This window comes from Staurois parvus, unplaced genomic scaffold (assembly GCF_062004578.1).
Source record: "Staurois parvus isolate SC_StPar_1 unplaced genomic scaffold, SC_StPar_1.0 ptg000151l, whole genome shotgun sequence".
In the NCBI taxonomy this organism is placed as follows: domain Eukaryota; kingdom Metazoa; phylum Chordata; class Amphibia; order Anura; family Ranidae; genus Staurois; species Staurois parvus.
In genome coordinates this window covers 16,549,993-16,569,651 of record NW_028317947.1, presented here as the reverse complement: position 1 = coordinate 16,569,651, position 19,659 = coordinate 16,549,993, and the positions used below count along the sequence as shown (strand labels likewise).

Sequence of the window (19,659 nt, the reverse complement as noted above, 5' to 3'; positions counted from 1 at the left end):
AGTGCCACCTGTCAGTGTCCATCCGTGCCTCGTGCCGGTGCCACATCAATGCCATCTCACAGTGCCACATATCAGTGCCCATCTGAGCTGCCTTTCAGTGTCACCCATCAGTGCCAGTCAGTGACACCTATCAATGCCAATCAGTGCCAACTAACAGTGCCAGTCACTGCCGCCTATCAGTGCCATGTATCAGTGCTGCCTTTAAGTGCCCATCAGTGATGCCTGTCAATGCCCAGCAGTGCCACCTACCAGTGCCTCCTCATCAGTGCCACCTATCAGTGCCCATCACTGCAGCCTCATTAGCACACATCAGTGAAGGAGAAAAATCACTTCTTTACAAAATTTTATAACAAAAATGAAGAAAAAACGTTTTTTCAAAATTTTCAGTGGTTTTTGGTTTGTTTAAGAAAATATAAAAATCCCCAAGGTGATTAAATACCACCAAAAGAAAGCTATATCTGTCACAAAAAATGATAAAAATGTCATATGGGTACAATGTTGCATGACCGCGTAATTGTCATTCAAAGTGCAACAGTGCTGAAAGCTGGAAATTGGCCTGGGCAGGAAGGGGGCATAAGGGCCCTGTGGGCAGGAAGGGGGTATAAGTGCCCTGTGGGCAGGAAGGGGGTGTAAGTGCCCTGTGGGCAGGAAGGGGGTGTAAGTGCCCTGCGGGCAGGAAGGGGGTGTAAGTGCCCTGCGGGCAGGAAGGGGGTGTAAGTGCCCTGTGGGCAGGAAGAGGGTATAAGTGCCCTGTGGGCAGGAAGGGGGTATAAGTGCTCGGTAGGCGAGGGGGTAAAACACATCCATGATAAACATTATAGTCCCCTCATTTCTATATAAGAGGGCAAACGTAAAGTCTGCCGCAGATCAAATCATTATCCTCCCCACTCTGTATGGTAATGCTCCTATTTGGTCAATAGAAGGAAGCTCCCAGCCGGGCTCTCGATGACAGACGTGACCCCTGGACCCCCATGTTGCCGTCCCTGTCCAGGACTACTGAGGATTAAGCAGAGCCTGACACACAGCGGACCCCTGGCAGCTGTATATTGAAGCTGAACCCACGGAAGAGAGATATACATGAGATCGGTTTTATCTGTATTCGTCCATCCAGTCCTGAGATTTATACAGCTCTCACACACATCACTGGCAGGAGACTTCATTGTTCTCTGCTGCAGTTTCACTTTCACATACAGGTCTCCATGGACTGGACAGTGAAAGGAGAAGCAGAGGACTGATGAGCTCTTCTCTCCATCACAATCAGTTTTACAATCAGGATGAATTCAGTGTAGGAAATAATCATTGTACTGAAGAAGCTGACCAATAGGAATCCTTGATTACACATCAGGCCCAGGCTGCTATAGGACAGGGACCTGGATACCCTGCAGCAGAGCTTTCCTGTCCTCCCTGACTCCGCCTCCTCCCCATCGTTACCACCCACCACCCATCACATGACTCCCAGGACCCGCCTCTAGGGGGACGTCGGTCAGCTCACGTTGGTGATCTTGATCTACGCATGCGCCGTACCATCTGGCCGGTTCAGGGGCAACGCCAATACGTCTCCCAAGCCCAACCCCCTTGGTCGCGCGGCGTGTGACGTCGCCTCTTCCTGTGTCGGGTGGGCCCTGGTGACCCGGATTTGGGGCTGACAGGATCGCAGCGGCGGCTGGCGGTGAGTGACATCCGCGTCCTGGTGTGACGTCACCGCGCCCCCCCTGTGCGGGCTGTGATGTCACTGTATACCATCGTGTTGTATGACGTCCTGTATACGGAGTGTGTCCTCTGTATAGAATGGCCGTATACACAGGTAGCAGGGTCCCCCCCTATAGAATGGCCGTATAGACAGGTAGGAGGGTCCCCCCCTATAGAATGGCCGTATAGACAGGTAGGAGGGTCCCCCCCTATAGAATGGCCGTATAGACAGGTAGGAGGGTCCCCCCCTATAGAATGGCCGTATAGACAGGTAGGAGGGTCCCCCCCTATAGAATGGCCGTATACACAGGTAGGAGGGTCCCCCCCTATAGAATGGCCGTATATACAGGTAGGAGGGTCCCCCCCCTATAGAATGGCCGTATACACAGGTAGGAGGGTCCCCCCCCCCTATAGAATGGCCGTATACACAGGTAGGAGGGTCCCCCCCCCTATAGAATGGCCGTATACACAGGTAGGAGGGTCCCCCCCTATAGAATGGCCTTATACACAGGTAGGAGGGTCCCCCCCGTATAGAATGGCCGTATACACAGGTAGCAGGGCCCCCCCCCCTATAGAATGGCCGTATACACAGGTAGGAGGGCCCCCCCCCTATAGAATGGCCGTATACACAGGTAGGAGGGTCCCCCCCTATAGAATGGCCGTATACACAGGTAGGAGGGTCCCCCCCTATAGAATGGCCGTATACACAGGTAGGAGGGTCCCCCCCTATAGAATGGCCGTATATACAGGTAGGAGGGTCCCCCCCCTGTATAGAATGGCTGTATATGCAGGTAGGGGGGTCCCCCCCCCTGTATAGAATGGCTGTATACGCAGGTAGCGGGGTCCCCCCGTGTATAGAATGGCCGTATACGCAGGTAGCGGGGTCCCCCCCCTGTATAGAATGGCCGTATACGCAGGTAGCGGGGTCCCCCCCCTGTATAGAATGGCCGCATACACAGACCAATTTGTCCAGCAGAAGTGGCAGTTAGAGGGTGGAAGCAAACCATTGACTACTGCCATTGATCAGCCGTCCTTCATTCATGTAATCTCCTAGAATGAAGAGTCGCCTGTAATCCCCACAAACGGGTTGGCTGCAGTTCAGCTGTAGTGCAGATGTAGACCTCAGACATGACGTGTGAACAAAGCACATCCCTCTATAGTGTGTACTTGTCTCAGTCCAGAGCACTAAGTGTCATCTCTGTCTGCTGCCTCCTTCATCTGCTATCAGCATGAATCACTTCTGAGGAGTTTTCCTGACACCAAGTGTCACCAATAGTGACAGAGGAGGGAGCTCCAGCACACGGCCTGTGATTGACAGCCTCAGCTGTGTTCCTGTGTGGAGGCCGTACTCACTCGTTCTGGGACGGGGGCCCTTTAATTATGGAAGGTTCCAAATAGATGAGCATAGGGGGCCTTACCCGGCCCATAGATGGGTGGAAATTCATCGGGTTCAGCAGAGACGGGACACATTGCTATCCATCTGTGGGCATTCCTGCTAGAGAGAAGTCCATCTAATGATTGCTTCCTGATCAATGGGAATGTTGGAAAAATTTCCTTCAATCGGCGCAGCCAATCAGCTCCAGCGCTGATCCGTGTATTGTGACAGCAGAGGATCCCTCCATTCACCTAGGATGTGTGATCTGCTCAAAGCTGATGAATGAGCGCAGCTTGGCCCCTCAGTGTTTCCAGTAGTGTGAATAGAGCTTTTTTTTTTGTTTTTGTTTTTTTTGTTCTGTTTGTTTGGTTTTGTTTTGTTTTTTTTGTTTTGTTTTTTTGTTTGTTTTTGGCAGGATACATTTTGCCCCCCAAAAAACAAACCCTTTTTGTCTGATTTCCTCTCTTCCATATACTTCAGCAGGAGCTTGTAGCATGTTTTGTGTTCCTTCCTGTAATACAGACCGCTCCCCGCTTCTCACTCTCCTTGTGAAAAGTGACTGGTCTCGTCTCCGCCCCCTCCTGTCATTTTTTTTGCAGGCAGCCTGTTGTGGGTGGAGCCTGCTGGTCCCACCCACAGTTCTGCCCTCTGCACCATCTACAGTGGATATAAAAAGTCTGCACACCCCTGTTAAAATGTCAGGTTTGTGTGATGTAAAACAAATGAAACAGAAATCATTTCAGAACTTTTTCCACTTTTAATGCGACCAACTGTACAACAAAACGAAATATTTTAGGTGGAGGGAAGTAAAAATAAAAAATGAAAATAATCTGGTTGCATAAGTGTTCACACCCTTACACGAATACTTTGTTGAAGCAGCTTTTGATTTTATTACACCACTCAGTATTTTTGGGTATGAGTCTATCAGCATGGCCCATCTTTACTTGGCAATATTTGCCCAACACTCCAAATCTGTCAGATTGTGAGGCCATCTCCTGTGCACAGCCCTCCTCACATCACCCCACAGATTTTCCATCGGATTCAGGTCTGGGCTCTGGCTGGGCCATTCCAAAACTTTCATCTTCTGGTGAAGCCATTGCTTTGTTGATTTGGACGTATGCTTTGGGTGGTTGCATCCATGGAACGGGGCCAGATGATGGTACCTAAAATTCTCCATAGGTGACCGTACGGTGTCCGCAGAAGTGATCAAGTGGCAGTTCAGCCACTCAAATCACTTCTGCTGAAGAGGGAATCGCCAACTGAGATGTCTGTAGGTGCTTCATCCTTGAGGACGTCGTATGACATCCCATGGGCGGGACGTGTTCAATGTACAAGGGAAGGCTATATCCTTTTTGGTTGTAAAGGAATATATTGAAGGATGAACTTCAGTCTTACCCCTTTGCTTCCTTTTTTTTTTCTCCCTCTTTCTGATTGTAAAGGGTTGTCCTCAATTCAGATACTTACCTGCACAGGAAATCCAGTGTTGTCCTGCTGTAATCTACTGCTCAGGTTCTGCAGCCTGGCTCCCATGTTACCATCTGAAGTGGGAAGAGGCAGTCATGCACCAATGAGAGATGGCAGGCCATGGGAGCAGGATTAAACGATTTTTGCCTAGGCAAGATTTGGGGGGAGGGTAGTTGCAGGTAGGATCACTCCCTTTTGAGAATGAAGGTCTCCTTTTAAATGACCTGGAGTTCAGCTCTAAGCAGGCTTCTAAGAATAGTCCTGCAGAACTAAAGCTTCCTGAAGCCTGCTAGCAGCTGGCCAGCAGCACTCCTAACATGATACTGGAATTAATGTTTTGTTTTTTTTGTTTTGTTTTTTCTTGTTTTTGTTTTGTTTTTTTTTGTTTTTGTTTTGTTTAGGTTTTTTTTTTTTTTTTTATGTTTTGTTTTTTGTTTGGTTTTGTTTTTGGCAGGATACATTTTCCCCCCAAAAAACAAACACTTTTTGGCTGATTTCCTCTCTTCCATATACTTCAGCAGGAGCTTGTAGCATGTTTTGTGAATGAAGGTCTCTTTTTAAATGACCTGGAGTTCAGCTCTAAGCAGGCTTCTAAGAATAGTCCTGCAGAACTAAAGCTTCCTGAAGCCTGCTAGCAGCTGGCCAGCAGCACTCCTGACATGATACTGGAATTAATGTTTTGTTTTTTTGTTTTGTTTTTTCTTGTTTTTGTTTTGTTTTTTTTTGTTTTTGTTTTGTTTAGGTTTTTTTTTTTTTTTTATGTTTTGTTTTTTGTTTGGTTTTGTTTTTGGCAGGATACATTTTCCCCCCAAAAAACAAACACTTTTTGGCTGATTTCCTCTCTTCCATATACTTCAGCAGGAGCTTGTAGCATGTTTTGTGAATGAAGGTCTCCTTTTAAATGACCTGGAGTTCAGCTCTAAGCAGGCTTCTAAGAATAGTCCTGCAGAACTAAAGCTTCCTGAAGCCTGCTAGCAGCTGGCCAGCAGCACTCCTGACATGAAACTGGAATTAAAGGAAACTGCTCATAGCTCAATAAAAAAGCATGCTGTACATATCGCTCCTATAAATTTTGACTTTATTTATGTGCAAGGCCATCAGGAGTTTGAAAACTTTGGTTTTTGGCTGGAATTATCCCCCAAATTCTGCTGACCACGTGTATGGCCCACCATAGTTGGTCACTCTGTAGCCGCAGGCGGACCGTTCATTTTCTCTCAGAGCCGTGCTTTCTGTGTTCTTGTGGGTTTGGGTTCTCCCAGAACATTTGTTACAGGCCACTAGTGCGATTGTGTCTATTAATGGTTTCTGAGATGTCAGCGCTGAGCGAACTGTTGGCGCTATATATACTGTATAATAAAATGAATAATGAACCCCGTGGCTGAGGAAAGTATTCCGTTCTCTGATTTCTCAAGTTTGAATGTGTTGGTAGGCGCAGTGTCTGTCATAGTAACTGAGGACCCAATGCAGTCCTTTGTGGGTGTATGCCCGTCCTGTGCTTTCCTGGCCTGGCTTACTGTCCAGCTTGGTACGCACTGATCTGAGTACAAGTACTAGATACACCGGAGCTTTTCGTTTCCAACAAAATATATTGGAAGCTCCGTCAAGTCTTATTTACGCTCTGTGCCCCCATTGGAGAGATTTCTCCTCCCTTCCTGTCTTGGTGACACATAGGAGGCGTTTAGTGAGCAGTACCCCTGAAGCAAATGGGGCCGAGCCACAACTGCCCCACAGCCACATGCGGTGGTGTGGCATTTACGGGGGTCAAACATACGGTGAGGAGGTGACCTATCTCTTCCTCACCACCTGTGGATTGCTTTTCTTTTCAATCAATTTTTATTGAATAATTTTTTAATTTAAATGGTACAGATGCAACCGCTATCATGTACACAATGAAGGAACAGTCAATTGCGGTCGTACGTTGGAACATATATCTATAGGTAGAGACAAGTCGTCGTATGTCAAAGAAGAGATAAAATAATAAAGGAAAATATGAGAAGACAAGAAAGGATCTAGAGGAGAACGTCTAAAGCACCTGAGTCCGGGTTATGGGGCCACCAGAGTTATAGCAAAATTAAATTCTTTTGATATGGCTGGGTGGGCATGTTGGATCCACGGAGTCCATGTTTTAGGAAATCTCTTGTGGGTACCAGACAGGATGCTAGAGAGTTTTTCATTTACCAGGAAAAAGTCTAGGCGACGATGGACTTCCTTAAAAGATATGAATTGTTGTTTCCAGGCCTTTGTTATAGTTTGTTTAGCCGCCAGTAATATGTATGTAGCCAACATGAATTGGTGTTTTGAAATGCCTGGGGGGTTTCAGGTGGAGAAGGGCATGCCAAGGATCTCTAGGGAAAGGGCAAGTTAGAAATGAGTGTAAGGACCTTTGACCAGAACCGAGAGAGCATAGGACATGTCCGCCATGTATGTAGGACATCTCCCGGGGTAGTACAGCCTCAGAAGCAGGTTCCATGGGTAGAAGAGTGGCTGTGCACTAGACAGGACGGGACTAAGTACCATCTTGTAACCGTTTTAAAGGCTGATTCCATTGTAAGGATATTGATAGAGCAGGAGGTCAGGGTTGTCCATATCTTTGACCAACAGCCCATATCTTTGGTGCTTCTGAGGTCCTTTTTCCCACCTGGAAACATAGGTGTGATTATTTGGGTGCTGAAGATTAGTCAATTGTGAGTAAAGGAAAGAAATAAGTTTTGAGGAAAGGGGCGTCCGATGGCAAATGTGTTCAAATAGGGATAATTGAGTCATTGGATCGTTGTCTGTGAGTCAAGGTCACCCAATGTCTAATTTGAAAAATTGAAAGAGTTCAGTGCGAGGGGCTTGATATTTATCCCTTCTTTCTGCCCGGGTGTAAACGGTACAACCAGTGAGGAACGAGTGAACACACTGAAGTTTGTAGGAAACCCACCAATGGAAGGAGGAAACAGAGGGTTGCCTAAGAGAGGGAGAAGTGGTAAATGAGGAGATATTAGGCCACTAGAGTATTTAATGGAGTCCCATATGCGAAACGAGTGGGCCATTAGAGGGCTGACAGTGGTGGGCCTAGATTTCGGAGGGAGCCATAAAAGTGAGCTAGGAGAAACCGGATAGCAAGAAAGTGCTTCCAAAGTGACCCATAGGGGGGGCTGCTGTGCTGCATATAAAGAGGTCAGAGATGCAATTTGAGCCGCCACATAGTATTTAGAAAAGTTAGGGACTTCCAGAGCCCCTTGTTTCCGGTGTATGAGCATAGTGTGTTTGATGACCCAAGGTCTCTTGTGAGCCCGGATAAAATGTAGAGCATAATTTTGAAATGACTTTAGGGTGTAAGAGGGAACTGGGCTGGGGAGGGTGTGGTATAGGTCATTGGAAGAGCTTTAGAAGAATAGTCCTCTTCAATGCTTTGATTCTACCAATCCATGAAAGGGGTTAGGAGACCAGGACATGAGTAAGGTTTTAGGAGAACGAAAAGTTGGGCTATAGTTGGCTTCGTAGAGAGCGTGGTAGGACTTCGTAAGGTTAATCCCTAGATATTCTGAATCGGTAGGGGCCAAGCAAAGTTTAGTTTCAGTGGGTCGACTTTCGCTTTAGGGAGAGAGACATTGAGGGCCGATGATTTATCTTCGTTTACTATTAAGCCGGAGATGTTGGAAAAGCGGTTGAGGATGGAAAAAAGGGTAGGTAGTGTAGTGTGCGGAGGAGTCAAGGTCAAGAGCAGGTCGTCCATGAATGTGCTAACTTTGAAAGATTGATGGGCGACTGAAACCCTTTTGATATCCGGATTAGATCTGATGAGATGTAGTAGAGGCTCCAAGGCTAAGATAAAGAGTATTTTTGTCCATTTTTCGTACACATTTTATTTCTCGTATACTTTTACATGGGTGAGTTCTTGTGCATTTTTATTATGCATACGGACCATACGCCTATCTTGACCTCTTGTCCATATAGCATACACCCTGATAGATGTGACCACTACTGTCCTAAAATTTGGTTTTAACCATTAACATTCATTTCATAATAACTTGCTATGTATATTAAATACATTTTTAACTGTCATATTGTACATCATGCCATTGGATATATTAGCCTCATTGTTGCACGTCGTATTTTTAGAACTTATTGTTAATTCACCTTTACCAGTCGCTATTTCTATGCCTCGGGCAATCCATTATTACTATTGTTTTTATTTGTTATATTTTTTATTATTGTTTTTATTGTTTCTTCATTAAAATTCACCTCCCCTTGTATTGCCACGGCTTAGGGCTGTGAGACTCATCCCCTGCAGCTGTCCCTGCCCCTCCTTCCTATACAGATGGCCACTTCCAGTGGCCAATCAGGTCTGACGAAGAAGCTGATGCTTCGAAACGCGTTACCGCCCCCTCTTGCGGCATTAAGTGGTGACGTCACATCCGCCTGGCCGCCATTTGCGTTCCAGTTTGGTTTCCATCACAGCCACTGGACGCTACCAGCGTAGAACAGGGAGACCAGGCCCCCACAGCAGCCTTGGCTCCTAGATGATATTCCACCCTCCAGGACTTTTGAAGGACGACGTCCATCCTGAGATGCATGCCTTTTCTCCATTGCAATCTATTTGGCGCCCCTCTCTCCTTTTCTCCTTTTGGGAAAGAGGACATCCCTGGCATGTTCCCCTGTGTATGGGAAAAGAGGAGGATTGTCGAGAAAGATAGAGAAACGTGGCGGGGGGATCCTTGATTGAGAACCCTCAGCCATGACGGCAAAGCAGTTGGAAATCCCCATATTTCCAAGACATAATGCATATACTCCCAAGAGAGAGTCAAATGCGTTGTGTATATCCAGGCCTAGACGCATACCATGGGTTTTATTTTGTTGAAGCAAATGAATAAGATGAATGACTCTGCGGGTAGAAAAGGGAACAAAGCCCCCTTGATCTTTGTGAATAAGGTGGTGCAGGAAGGAGTTAATTCCGAAGATTTTAATGTCAACATTCAACAGGGATATGGATCTAAAATTGTGGGAGTCCTGAGAATCTTTCCCGGGTTTTTGGGAGCATCACTATTTGGGCAGCTGTGGAGTTAGTCAAGCAGGGAGCGAGGGTTTCAGTTTCTTTTCTTTTTTAATAGAACGTGGAGGAGCCGTCAGGTCCAGGGGTCTCTGCATCCTAAGGCTTTGATTGTTGTAAGGACCTCTGTGACGGTGATATCTCGGGTATGGGCTTTAAGAAGGTTGGCCAGTATTGGACCTGGCTTTTTAGCACAGGCATAATATTTATGTCGTGACCATCTGAGCTGTTTTTCAGCCTTATCAAGGAGATTTAGTTCCACCCTAGCAGCTTCTAGTTGTTTGCGTAAAAAGACAGAGTGAGACTCATTAAATTGGGTTTCCAACTGCGTGAGATGGGAGGATAAATTTGCCATCTGGGACTCCTGCTTCTTCTTGCGGTATGCTAGTTGTATAAGTTTCCCTCGCAGCGTGACTTTATGAGCTTCCCACAAAACCGTGGGGGATGAAGTCAAAACCGTATTGTCAATAAAGTAATTGGAGATAGTCCTGAATGGCTCCTACCACCTCGTTAAATAACAGTGAGTCGTTAAGATGCCAGGAATAGTGTTGAGGGGTAGAGGCCAGCGATTTACAGGTGAGTGATCAGACCAGGGTGTAGACAAGAATCTGACATTAAGAACGTCTGGGATGAAAGATTGAGTAATGAAAAAATGGTCTTTTCGTATGTGGCAATTGTGGGGCACTGACTAGTAAGTGTAATCCTGCCCTCTAGGGTTAAATTCCCTCCAGGCGTCCAGCAAAGCATATTCGGAGAAAAGGTCTGAGAATCGCTTAGTTTGTGAGTTAGCTTCGGTGGAGACCCCGGAGGAGCCCACCGAAGGGGATCGATCTGTCTGTTCAATACCACGTTACTTTCTCTCATTATGATCAGGGTGCCCTTCTTATGCGAGGAGATTACCTGCAATCAGTGAGAGGAAAATCGAGACAGACTGAGCGTTGGGGGCCTAATAGTTAACTATAGTCACTTCAACGTCTAGGATTGTCCCCTGTAATATTATGAAGTACCGACCTGTAGGGTCTGCATATGAAAGGAGAACTTTTATGAAAAGCCACTGGGACTCCTCTCTGTTTTTCCTCAAACGTCTCCTGAAACACCTGGGGGTTGTTTTTGTAGAGATATTTTGGGGAGGAGGTGGAAAATCTGGTTTCCTGCAATCCAATAACATGGGCGTGAAGTGAGGCATAGTAATTGAAGGCACACCTACGTTTCTGAGGGGAGTTAAACCCCTGTACGTTATGAGACACCACAACAAACTTGGAGGGTGGCCATCATGGTGGGTAGGAGGTGAGGTAGCGTGAAGACGCAGTAAAGGTCCATCTCAGCCCGAATATGGTAGAAGCAGTCTGTTTGGCGTCCAGAAAAAAGAGAGCGAGAGTGCAGTAAGAGAACAAGAAGAAAGCTCCACCACAGGGATCTCAAAGAAGAAATTGCCTAAGCAATTAGTGGCAGTGATCATATGCACTGCCATAGTAGGGGGTCGCCAAAGCCGATTGGGCGCACATTGTAGTATATGATCTGAAAACCTGTTAGATAAAAGTAGCAATACTATTGCCTGACCATAGGAAAGGGGAGGGAATAAAAAAAAAAAGGGGGGTGGGGGTGATGAGGGAGAGAAGCACCTGAGTATCAAGATTCTCGGGTTTACCTGGATGATCAATGAGCCTGGGATCAATCTAGTGGTTGCAGCGGCTGACCATATAGATTAGCTGAGGAACGATGGCACCCGCTAATTTCTATGGTCTAGGAGGACCAGAGCAACATCCCTTTTCTACTCCTAGGTGTCCCCTGACTTCCACTTCTGGAAGTATCAGATTGAGACATTCTACCAGAGGCTGTAGCACTTCATTGAAGGAAAGATACAAAATACGTCAGGGAAGTAATTGGGGTGACAACCTTGTCAGTTTAATTACCTGTCCTCCTTGCTACTTACACTTTTTTTCACTCCCCTTCCCCCTCCCCGGTTACCTGCTAGGAGAAACTGGTTGATCTGGTCAATATTGCATGTGGCTTTGGATTCTTTCCCCCCCCCCCCCCCCCATGTGACTCCTTTTCTCAATGTCAGAGCTGCCCCCTTGTTGACTGGTGGGGTAATGATCAAACAGCTGGAGTCATCCAGAATGAATGAAGCAGAAGCAGTGGGGTACAATGAACATAAAGGGGAAAGAAAATCAGCTTTGTAAATAGCATTGCCAGTCTCTCTTGTTCAGGCTCTTGAAGAACCTTTTGTTACCAGTGATCAAAACCTTTCTAGATAATAGATTACTGTGTCCATGCAAGTATGCGTTGGACAGACAGAGGGCTGGAGACAAATGTAGCCACAGACATTACCACACTAAAAATGTCTCATTTGGTACAACGGATACTTTATTGTATTATAGTAACAGAAGATGAAAGTTCTTCTCCAAAGGCCAACTCCTCCTGAAACAAGGTTAGGTTGAATCACTTGCAAATTTCTTCCACTTCTTGGGGATTCCAGGGTTGAGATCTGCCCACCACAAAGTCCAGTCCTTCCCTGAATGTCATAGAGGGGTTTGAGACGCATACTACTTGGGGGAGTCTTAACTCTGGCATCTCTGAGAGGCTGAAGAAGTCACTCTTGCCATCCCATGAGTAAAAACACTTCTAGATGTAGATCTAGATGTAGCTGGCCTTTCCATGTTGATAACACCCTTTATTCTTTAATTTTTGTTTTTTATTTTGCTGTAGAAAATGGGCATGGAGTCGCCCCCGCCAACCATGATAGAGGGCCTCGGAGATGAGGTGACCGTTGCAGTGGGCCTCTTTATCCTGCTTTTGGCACTCGTTCTGGCGTGGCTATCAACCTATGTGGCCGAGGGCAGCGATCCCTTACTGGGCAGCCTGATGCCCGCAGGACGTAGAGAACCTCTTTTGGGCCTCAGCAACCCAGGGCCCCCAAATCCTGAAGCACAGAGGACTGTGGAGCCCCAGGTGGAAAAGCCCGAAGAAGGGGAGCAAGGCCAAGGTGGTGAACAGGGTGCTGGCAGCGAGAACGCCAGCCTTGACCAGGTGCTTGATATTCAAGGAGTGCCTAAGCGTGGCCAGCCTGTGACAGCTGTAAGTGAAACCGATGAAGATCTAGCAGAGGGAGAGGCTGATGGAGCAGACATTTCTCAGGAAGTAGCAAGACGGAAAGTCCCGCCAGAAGAGAGAGAGACAGAGCGGGATAGTGGCACAAATCAGCAGGATCATGAATGGAGAAAGAGAACCAGCAAAGGCCAGGAGCAGACACAGCCTGAGGAAGAAATGATCACAGTGCGGCTGAAATTCCTGAATGAAACGGAAGAGGTTGCTTTGGTGAGGCCAGATGACACCATCGGAACTCTCAAAAGGTAAGAAAAATGGACTGGGAAGACTGGTATTCATCGGAATTATTCAAAGTAGAACATAGGATCAGATAAACCTATTAAAGGAGGCAGCTAGATTTTGTTTAGAAGTATTGATTACCTGGCCCTTGGACCTGTCTGGCCATATCCGGAGAGGTGATCACAAGCCTCATTCATAAAACTTAATGCAGGAATACCCTGGGAGCACAGAATCCTGGAACACCCTGGTAGACAAATTTGAACCAGCTCCTGATGTCTGACTTAACACCATAACACCTCTCTTTTGGCCAGGATTCCCACCGTAGTGGTGGACCAGCAGTGAGGTGTAGAAGGGAACATGCCCTTTACAAGAGACGCTGGTTCAAAATTGCACACCAGGGCAGCCCAGGTTTCAGGGTTTTTGAGGTTATCCACAGGAAAGGTCAACCGACAAACGTGTGAGTTGTAAGGCCCATTGTCACATCAGTGATCCTGGAACACTTACAACCTCCTTACCTTCTCCTGTGGCATTGATCTTCTGCTGTGACGCCCATTGAGAGGTGTGGCTGCTGCATCCTGGTGACTGCCTGTGGCAGAATCCTCAGTGTAACATGAGCTTGCATGTCCTTGGAAGTGATGGGACTTCTCATGTATAGCTGGGATTATCAGGGGCCCTGACAACTAATGGATGAAATGCAGCTTTTTGAGATTTCACCCATCAGTAGTTGAAAGAGGACCTTGGGTTGCCATGGATTTCTGCACATTCCACTGGTTGCCATAGATTTCTTGGCATTCTACTGGTTGCTATGGATATCTGCACATTCCATTGGTTGCCATAGATTTCTAGACATTCTACTGGTTGCCATGGATTTGTGAACATTTCACTGGTTGCCATGGATTTGTGAACATTTCACTGGTTTCCATGGATTTGTGAACATTTCACTGGTTGCCATGGATTTCTAGACATTCCATTGTTTGGATGGATTTTAGGGCATTTCAGGGCATTCTATCTTGCTTTGCCTTGTTGAATGAACCATGCTTTTATAAATCACTAAGACTGCACTTTTGCCAGCTCATATTCATTCTCTATGACATTGTTATGAATTTTCTTTTTTTTTTTCCTATCTCCATTTTTATGATGTGCATTGGCGGGTAGGTAAGTCTTTCGCTCACCAGCTCAATTCACTCTGCTCCCCCTCCCAGCAGTGATTGAGCAACTCGGTTCTGCTTTCCCTACTCCCTTCCTCCAGAAAAAAGTCAGCAGCCCAGGTTGCCTTCCCCACCACCCCAAACAGTGACTCGACTAACTTCCAACATGTGCTGTAAACTCAGAACAAGAGTAATAGGAGGGGGAGCTGAGCTTTTGAGACATTGCTGCGGGTGGGAGGGTGCAAGGTAAGCTGAGCTGCTGAGAGAACAACTTGGATGACCATTGAGGATGAATTGGTCCTTAGTACCTGCAGCTGCAGAGGTCAGTAAGGGTGTATTTTAAAGCTCATTTATAGCTTATTAAAGTATGTAAATATGTGAAATAGTATAAACTGGCCACATATTAACTTTTTTTTTTTTTAATAAATGGAGTTTTTGATCTGGAAAGGCTGATAAAGCTATTGTTTATCAGTTTATACTTGCATCCTTGCTCTTGCAGAGCTATAAAATACAAAAAATTACCAGTTGGCTGTATATCAGTCAACAGTTCTGTGTCCATAGGTGGACTGTGACATGCAGGTTGTCCAGTGTTGAGGGTGGTCAAGTGATTTGGTTCTAAAGGCGGAAGTGTTTTTTTTCACCTTAATGCATTCTCGGCATTAAGGTAAAAAAACCTTCTGTCTGTACGCAGGTCCTCCGTCCCCCTTATACTTACCTAAGCCCAATTTTGATCCAGCACTGTGACTGGGAGCAACATTTCTCTCTATTGGTCTCCTCACCGGAGATTGAGGCAGCCTTAGGAGTCATTGCTGTCAATCACAGCCAGTGAGAAGAGAGCGGGAAGTGGGGCCGAGCCGCGCGCTGTGTGTCAATGGACACACAGAGCATGGCTCGGTAGCGAGTTAGCACTCGCTTGCTATGGACGGGACTAGGGAAGGGGGGAGCCAGAAGCGCTGAAGAGGAGGATCAGGGCTGCTCTGTGCAAAAACCTTGCACATAGCAGATAAGTATGACATGCTTATTATTTTTAAAAATCCTTTAGAATCACTTTAATATAATATATACAGCGTATTTACTGAGATTTGTGCCTCTGATGTTTCTGCCACCACCTTTGTTCACTCTTAACATCTTCCTCATCTTGTTTTTTTCTCCTCCAGTAAATATTTCCCAGGCCAGGAACCTCAGATGAAGCTCATTTTCCAGGGACAGCTCCTACACGACTCCTCACAGACCTTGCGCTCCCTCCATATCACAGACAACTGCGTCATCCATTGCCACCGTTCTCAGGCAACAGTCTCCTCCTCCCCAGTAGGCCCGGAATCTGGAGGGACATCTACGGAGCACACCGGCCTCACCCCACCCATTGGGAACCTGATGATACCCATCTTTGTGGTCATGCTGGCACTGATCTGGTATTTCCGGATCAACTACCGCCAGTTTTTTACTGCCCCCGCCACGGTCTCCCTGTGCGGGGTCACTGTTTTCTTCAGCTTTTTGGTCTTTGGCATGTATGGGCGATAAAACTGAAAAAAAAAAAAAGGGTTTAAGTGACTTATGACTGTTGTACAGAATTACTCTGTGGGATAAACCAACAAAGCTTCTGTTATGTATTCTGTATCAATTCACCAATACCTTAATCAGGCTTAATCCCGTTCTCAGTACCAAATGGATTGGCCGTGATTAGGGCCTTAAGCGGTATTAATTACTGTGTGGTATCAGGCTGATTGTCATGGTGTCCCCAATTTATCCAGAAAGGCCTTGCGTAACAGGAGCATATTACGCCATAAAGCGTCATCCCATGACCTTTTCGACACAATGCTGGCATTGAGGTCAACAATAGGCTTGATAGGAAGCTGCACGACTTTTGGTCTCCTAAGGTAGTGCCAGTGAGGTTGGGACAAAGGCTGGAGCAGGGAGGCCACCGAGTGAAAGATCTGTAGGGGAGAGCAGTATATGAAACGTGGCGTATTCTAAGGTGGATCTGTATGACTTGTAAACCAATAGACTGGCATCTGCCACCTCGGAGTGGACCTCTAAGGGCAGGTGGTACCTGGCACAGCCAAGTTTTTCCCATTTATCTCTGGAGGCCTCCACTCCTGGGTGGAGTGCCTATTTCACGGACGGCACTTGAGATATGGCAGAGGTGTTATATGTTGTACTTTGTTGAACTGACTTCTTTTTCTGGGGTCCGCATCCAGCTTTGATGGGAGTCTTGACTATGACATATAACCAGCTTCCTTTAGCACCCAAATCAGAACTCCTACCACTTAGAGACATTGTTTTTATGACGCTCTATAGCAGTGGTTCTCAACCTGTGGGTCGTGACCCCTTTGGGGGTCGAATGATCCTTTCACAGGGGTCGCCTAAGACCATCGGAAAACACATATTTCCGATGTGTAAAGAGCAGCTACTGTGTAGAAAGTAGCTGCTGTGCTGAAAGCAGCTACTGTGTTGAAAGCAGCAGTATTGGAGGTAAAACAACACTCATGAGTTATAATTACTGGGTAAATAATTTTATGGTTGGGGGTCACCACAACATGAGGAACTGTATTAAAGGGTCGCGGCATTAGGAAGGTTGAGAACCACTGCTCTATAGGCTTATTTAAAGGGCCACACCACCCAAAACTCCCTTGTAACAGGTGGAGCTTTCTGCCTCAAGGACTGGGAGCTCCAGAGATCCAACAACGTAAAAGAGTTCGTGTCGATGGGGGATTCAACTACCGTGTTTTGTGTGGACTGACTCTTTAAAGGAAGCTAACTGGAGAGAGAAGTCCATTAGCTGCCAATGCATAGCATCCTTTATCTTTGTCTTCAGTGCTAAGTCACTGAGCCTGAACAGGTAGGCAGTAAGTGATCTGCATCATTCAGAGTCATTGAGTCAAAAAGTATTGAAACCCAAGGATCAGCATGATCCCATATTCATAGGGACGTCTGCAATGGCACCTTAGGTTTTCTGTAATAACTTAGTACACAGGGCAGTGGTAGGCAGTAACCCATGACAGCCTTGAGTGTGGAGTCTGGTTCCTGTCTGATACAACCTCATTGTTCTGTGTTAATGAGCCCATGAGGATTGGTTTCCCCGTCTTGTATAAAATGTCGGTATTTTGGTGTTGCATGGTGTAAAGTTGGACAGAGCACAGATTGTGAGAGTCCTGTGCGTGTCATGAAGCACCATCTTGGGTATCCACACTGGTGGTATTGTGTTAGTTCCTGCACCTTTTCTGATGGCAGGGGCTCGTAGGAGAACAGGTCCGTGTGAAGTCCCCAGGTCTGCAGGGGGTTTACCAACCAAAAATGGTTGGGGATATAGAGAAAGGTATTTGATATGATAGAGAAGGACAGTGGTATGATAATCATTAATGGGATCCATTTCTGGTTTTGCTCCATGATACCCACACGGTGCCGAAACAGGAAATGTTGAAGTTTTGATTTTGGCAATGGGGTTCTGTCAGTAGCAGGCACTTGATCACATTTGTGCATGTGAACATGGGTTGTGCCATTGTTCATTTTTACTGCAAATGGATGCAGGGACTATTGATGCTGATCTGTTCTCAGATCTTTGGCACATGCCATAAAGGGGGCTGTAGCTTTTGGATGGCACTGCTCTGTCTGTATATAGAAAATGTTCATATTCTGGATTGATTACTGCCTCCATAGTAAGGATCAGCATTTGCCTGAAATTTTTTTTTTTGCCAGTTGGCACCCAAAAAATTGTCCACAGAGTCACTCTATAGGCAGCTAGTACCCCCAGAATGACTCCGCATACTACCTAGTACTGCAGACCCAGAGCCAATACTCCCAATTAATTCTCCTCATTCTGAAAACAACCCTCTGAGATTCACTGTGTGCCCCTATAGTGATGAATCATATAGGTACCTACCTTCTGCCTCAATTCATGCGCTTCAGTCTATGCCATAATACTGTCCATTCTGAGCCCAAACTCCTGGAAGCCAGTCAGTGCCACCTCTTCCATCACTAGAGAGCCTGTACTACAATGACTTCCCCCATGCACACTGCCATTTGGGCTCCATGGGGCCCAAGATTTTGGTCCCATCGCTTGATCGTGGGTTTGGGCAGAAGCAGATTGGACAGCCCAGCAAACAAACCACGAGGAAAAACATTGTATTGGAATTCTAGTTCCCAAGTTGACAGCAACAGTCTGAACATTTCCTAGAAGGTAAAATTTAACTTAAAGCGGAAAAAAAAAAAAGATTTTAAAATGCAGCCACTTACCTGTCCCTCGGTCCAGCGTTGTCCTCACCATATCTGGTTTCACCGGCCGTCTTCTCATCCTGGCGCCGGCATCTCAACTGTGGGCACCCGGCTGTGACAGCTTGCGGCTTCACAGCCGGATGCCCACTGCGCATGCACGAGAAGCGCTGCGCTTTGTGAATGGCCCTGGAGTCTTCTGGGACCTGTCACATGTCCCAAAAGACTACGGAGGAGGACAACTCCCACTTCCGGTCGCAGCGGAAGTGGGAGCAGTTACATGTCAAATTCGGATACCCGCTCCCCAAAGGTGCCAATCCTTAATGGAGAGCGGGGGACAAAATGTTTAAAGCGGAACTTCCCCTTTTGGGTGGAGCTTTGCTTTAAGGCAGAACGTCATTTCATCCGGTTATAAAAAAAGATCTCTTGTATTTTTATAATACAAGCAGCATTATTATGGAAATGTTTTTATATCAGCTTCCAGGAGTTGCCTGTAGTTTAGCATCCATCCAGTCAGAGCTGTGAAAACAGTATTTTAGCTGTTTGCCTGGTGTCCAGCTTTACCAGTATGGAGCATGCAACAGGAATAAGAGGAGTAATTCAAACTATTTAAAAAGTGAATCACTTTCCCTCCTGCTGTGAAAAAAAATTGCCTATCCGCAGTAGAGTTGTAATGGGCTTTACCTGACTGTACGCCTAGAGCCACATATTGTCTGTTACTGATCACTAATCGGGAATGTCCTCTAACATTGACCAGGAGCCCGGAAGGCTTGTTATTGATTTCAGGAAACGTTTGCTATGGACTATTTGTGATCCCAACATAGGAAGCTCCGACCTGGTACACTACCCAACCCTAACTGAAGGAAACGAGACTGCTGCTTTTATTTTACCGTGAAATGAAAAACAAATCTACAGGGTTAATATATGAATGAATAAAATAATTTGCTTCTTCATGAACTGGATCTGAGGGGTAAGAGCTTTATTTTTCCTCTGTGCGCTAATTAAAGGTTTGGTTCATGTATTGTCCAATGAGAGTTTTCTTACTGGCCAGCGAGACAGCAGAATGGCACTTGGTAAGGCTTAGCCATTCAGTCAGAGCATAGTAAAACCATTACATTTCAGTCCATCTCCGGGGGGGGGATTTACTAAAACAGGAGCACACAGAATCTGGCGCAGCTCTGCATGGTAACCAATCCGTTTGTTAAATTAGGCCTTTGCATAAAAACCAATCAGCTTCCAGGTTTTATTGTCGAGTTGCACCAGTTTCTGTTTGCTTCAGTTCCAGAGCAATACCTGCTGCCTTTTGCCTTTACCCATTCACAATGGGAAAATTAAAAAAAAACAAAAAAAAAAAACTTTTCTTTTTTTTTTGCTGTCACATGACTCTTGATCTGCTGCTACGGTTCAGGCCT

General features: G+C 46.2%; 1 protein-coding gene across 1 annotated transcript; it reads left to right on the top strand.

Annotated features, from left to right (window-relative positions):
* Positions 1 to 1,513: 1,513 nt before the first annotated feature.
* Positions 1,514 to 19,209, top strand: TMUB2 (transmembrane and ubiquitin like domain containing 2). The gene is made up of 3 exons (XM_089674523.1): positions 1,514 to 1,669; positions 12,273 to 12,916; positions 15,196 to 19,209. Exons 2-3 carry the CDS (start codon positions 12,276 to 12,278, stop codon positions 15,557 to 15,559), a joined length of 1,005 nt encoding a protein of 334 aa, XP_089530649.1. The 5' UTR covers positions 1,514 to 1,669; positions 12,273 to 12,275; the 3' UTR covers positions 15,560 to 19,209.
* The last annotated feature ends 450 nt before the right edge of the window (positions 19,210 to 19,659 follow it).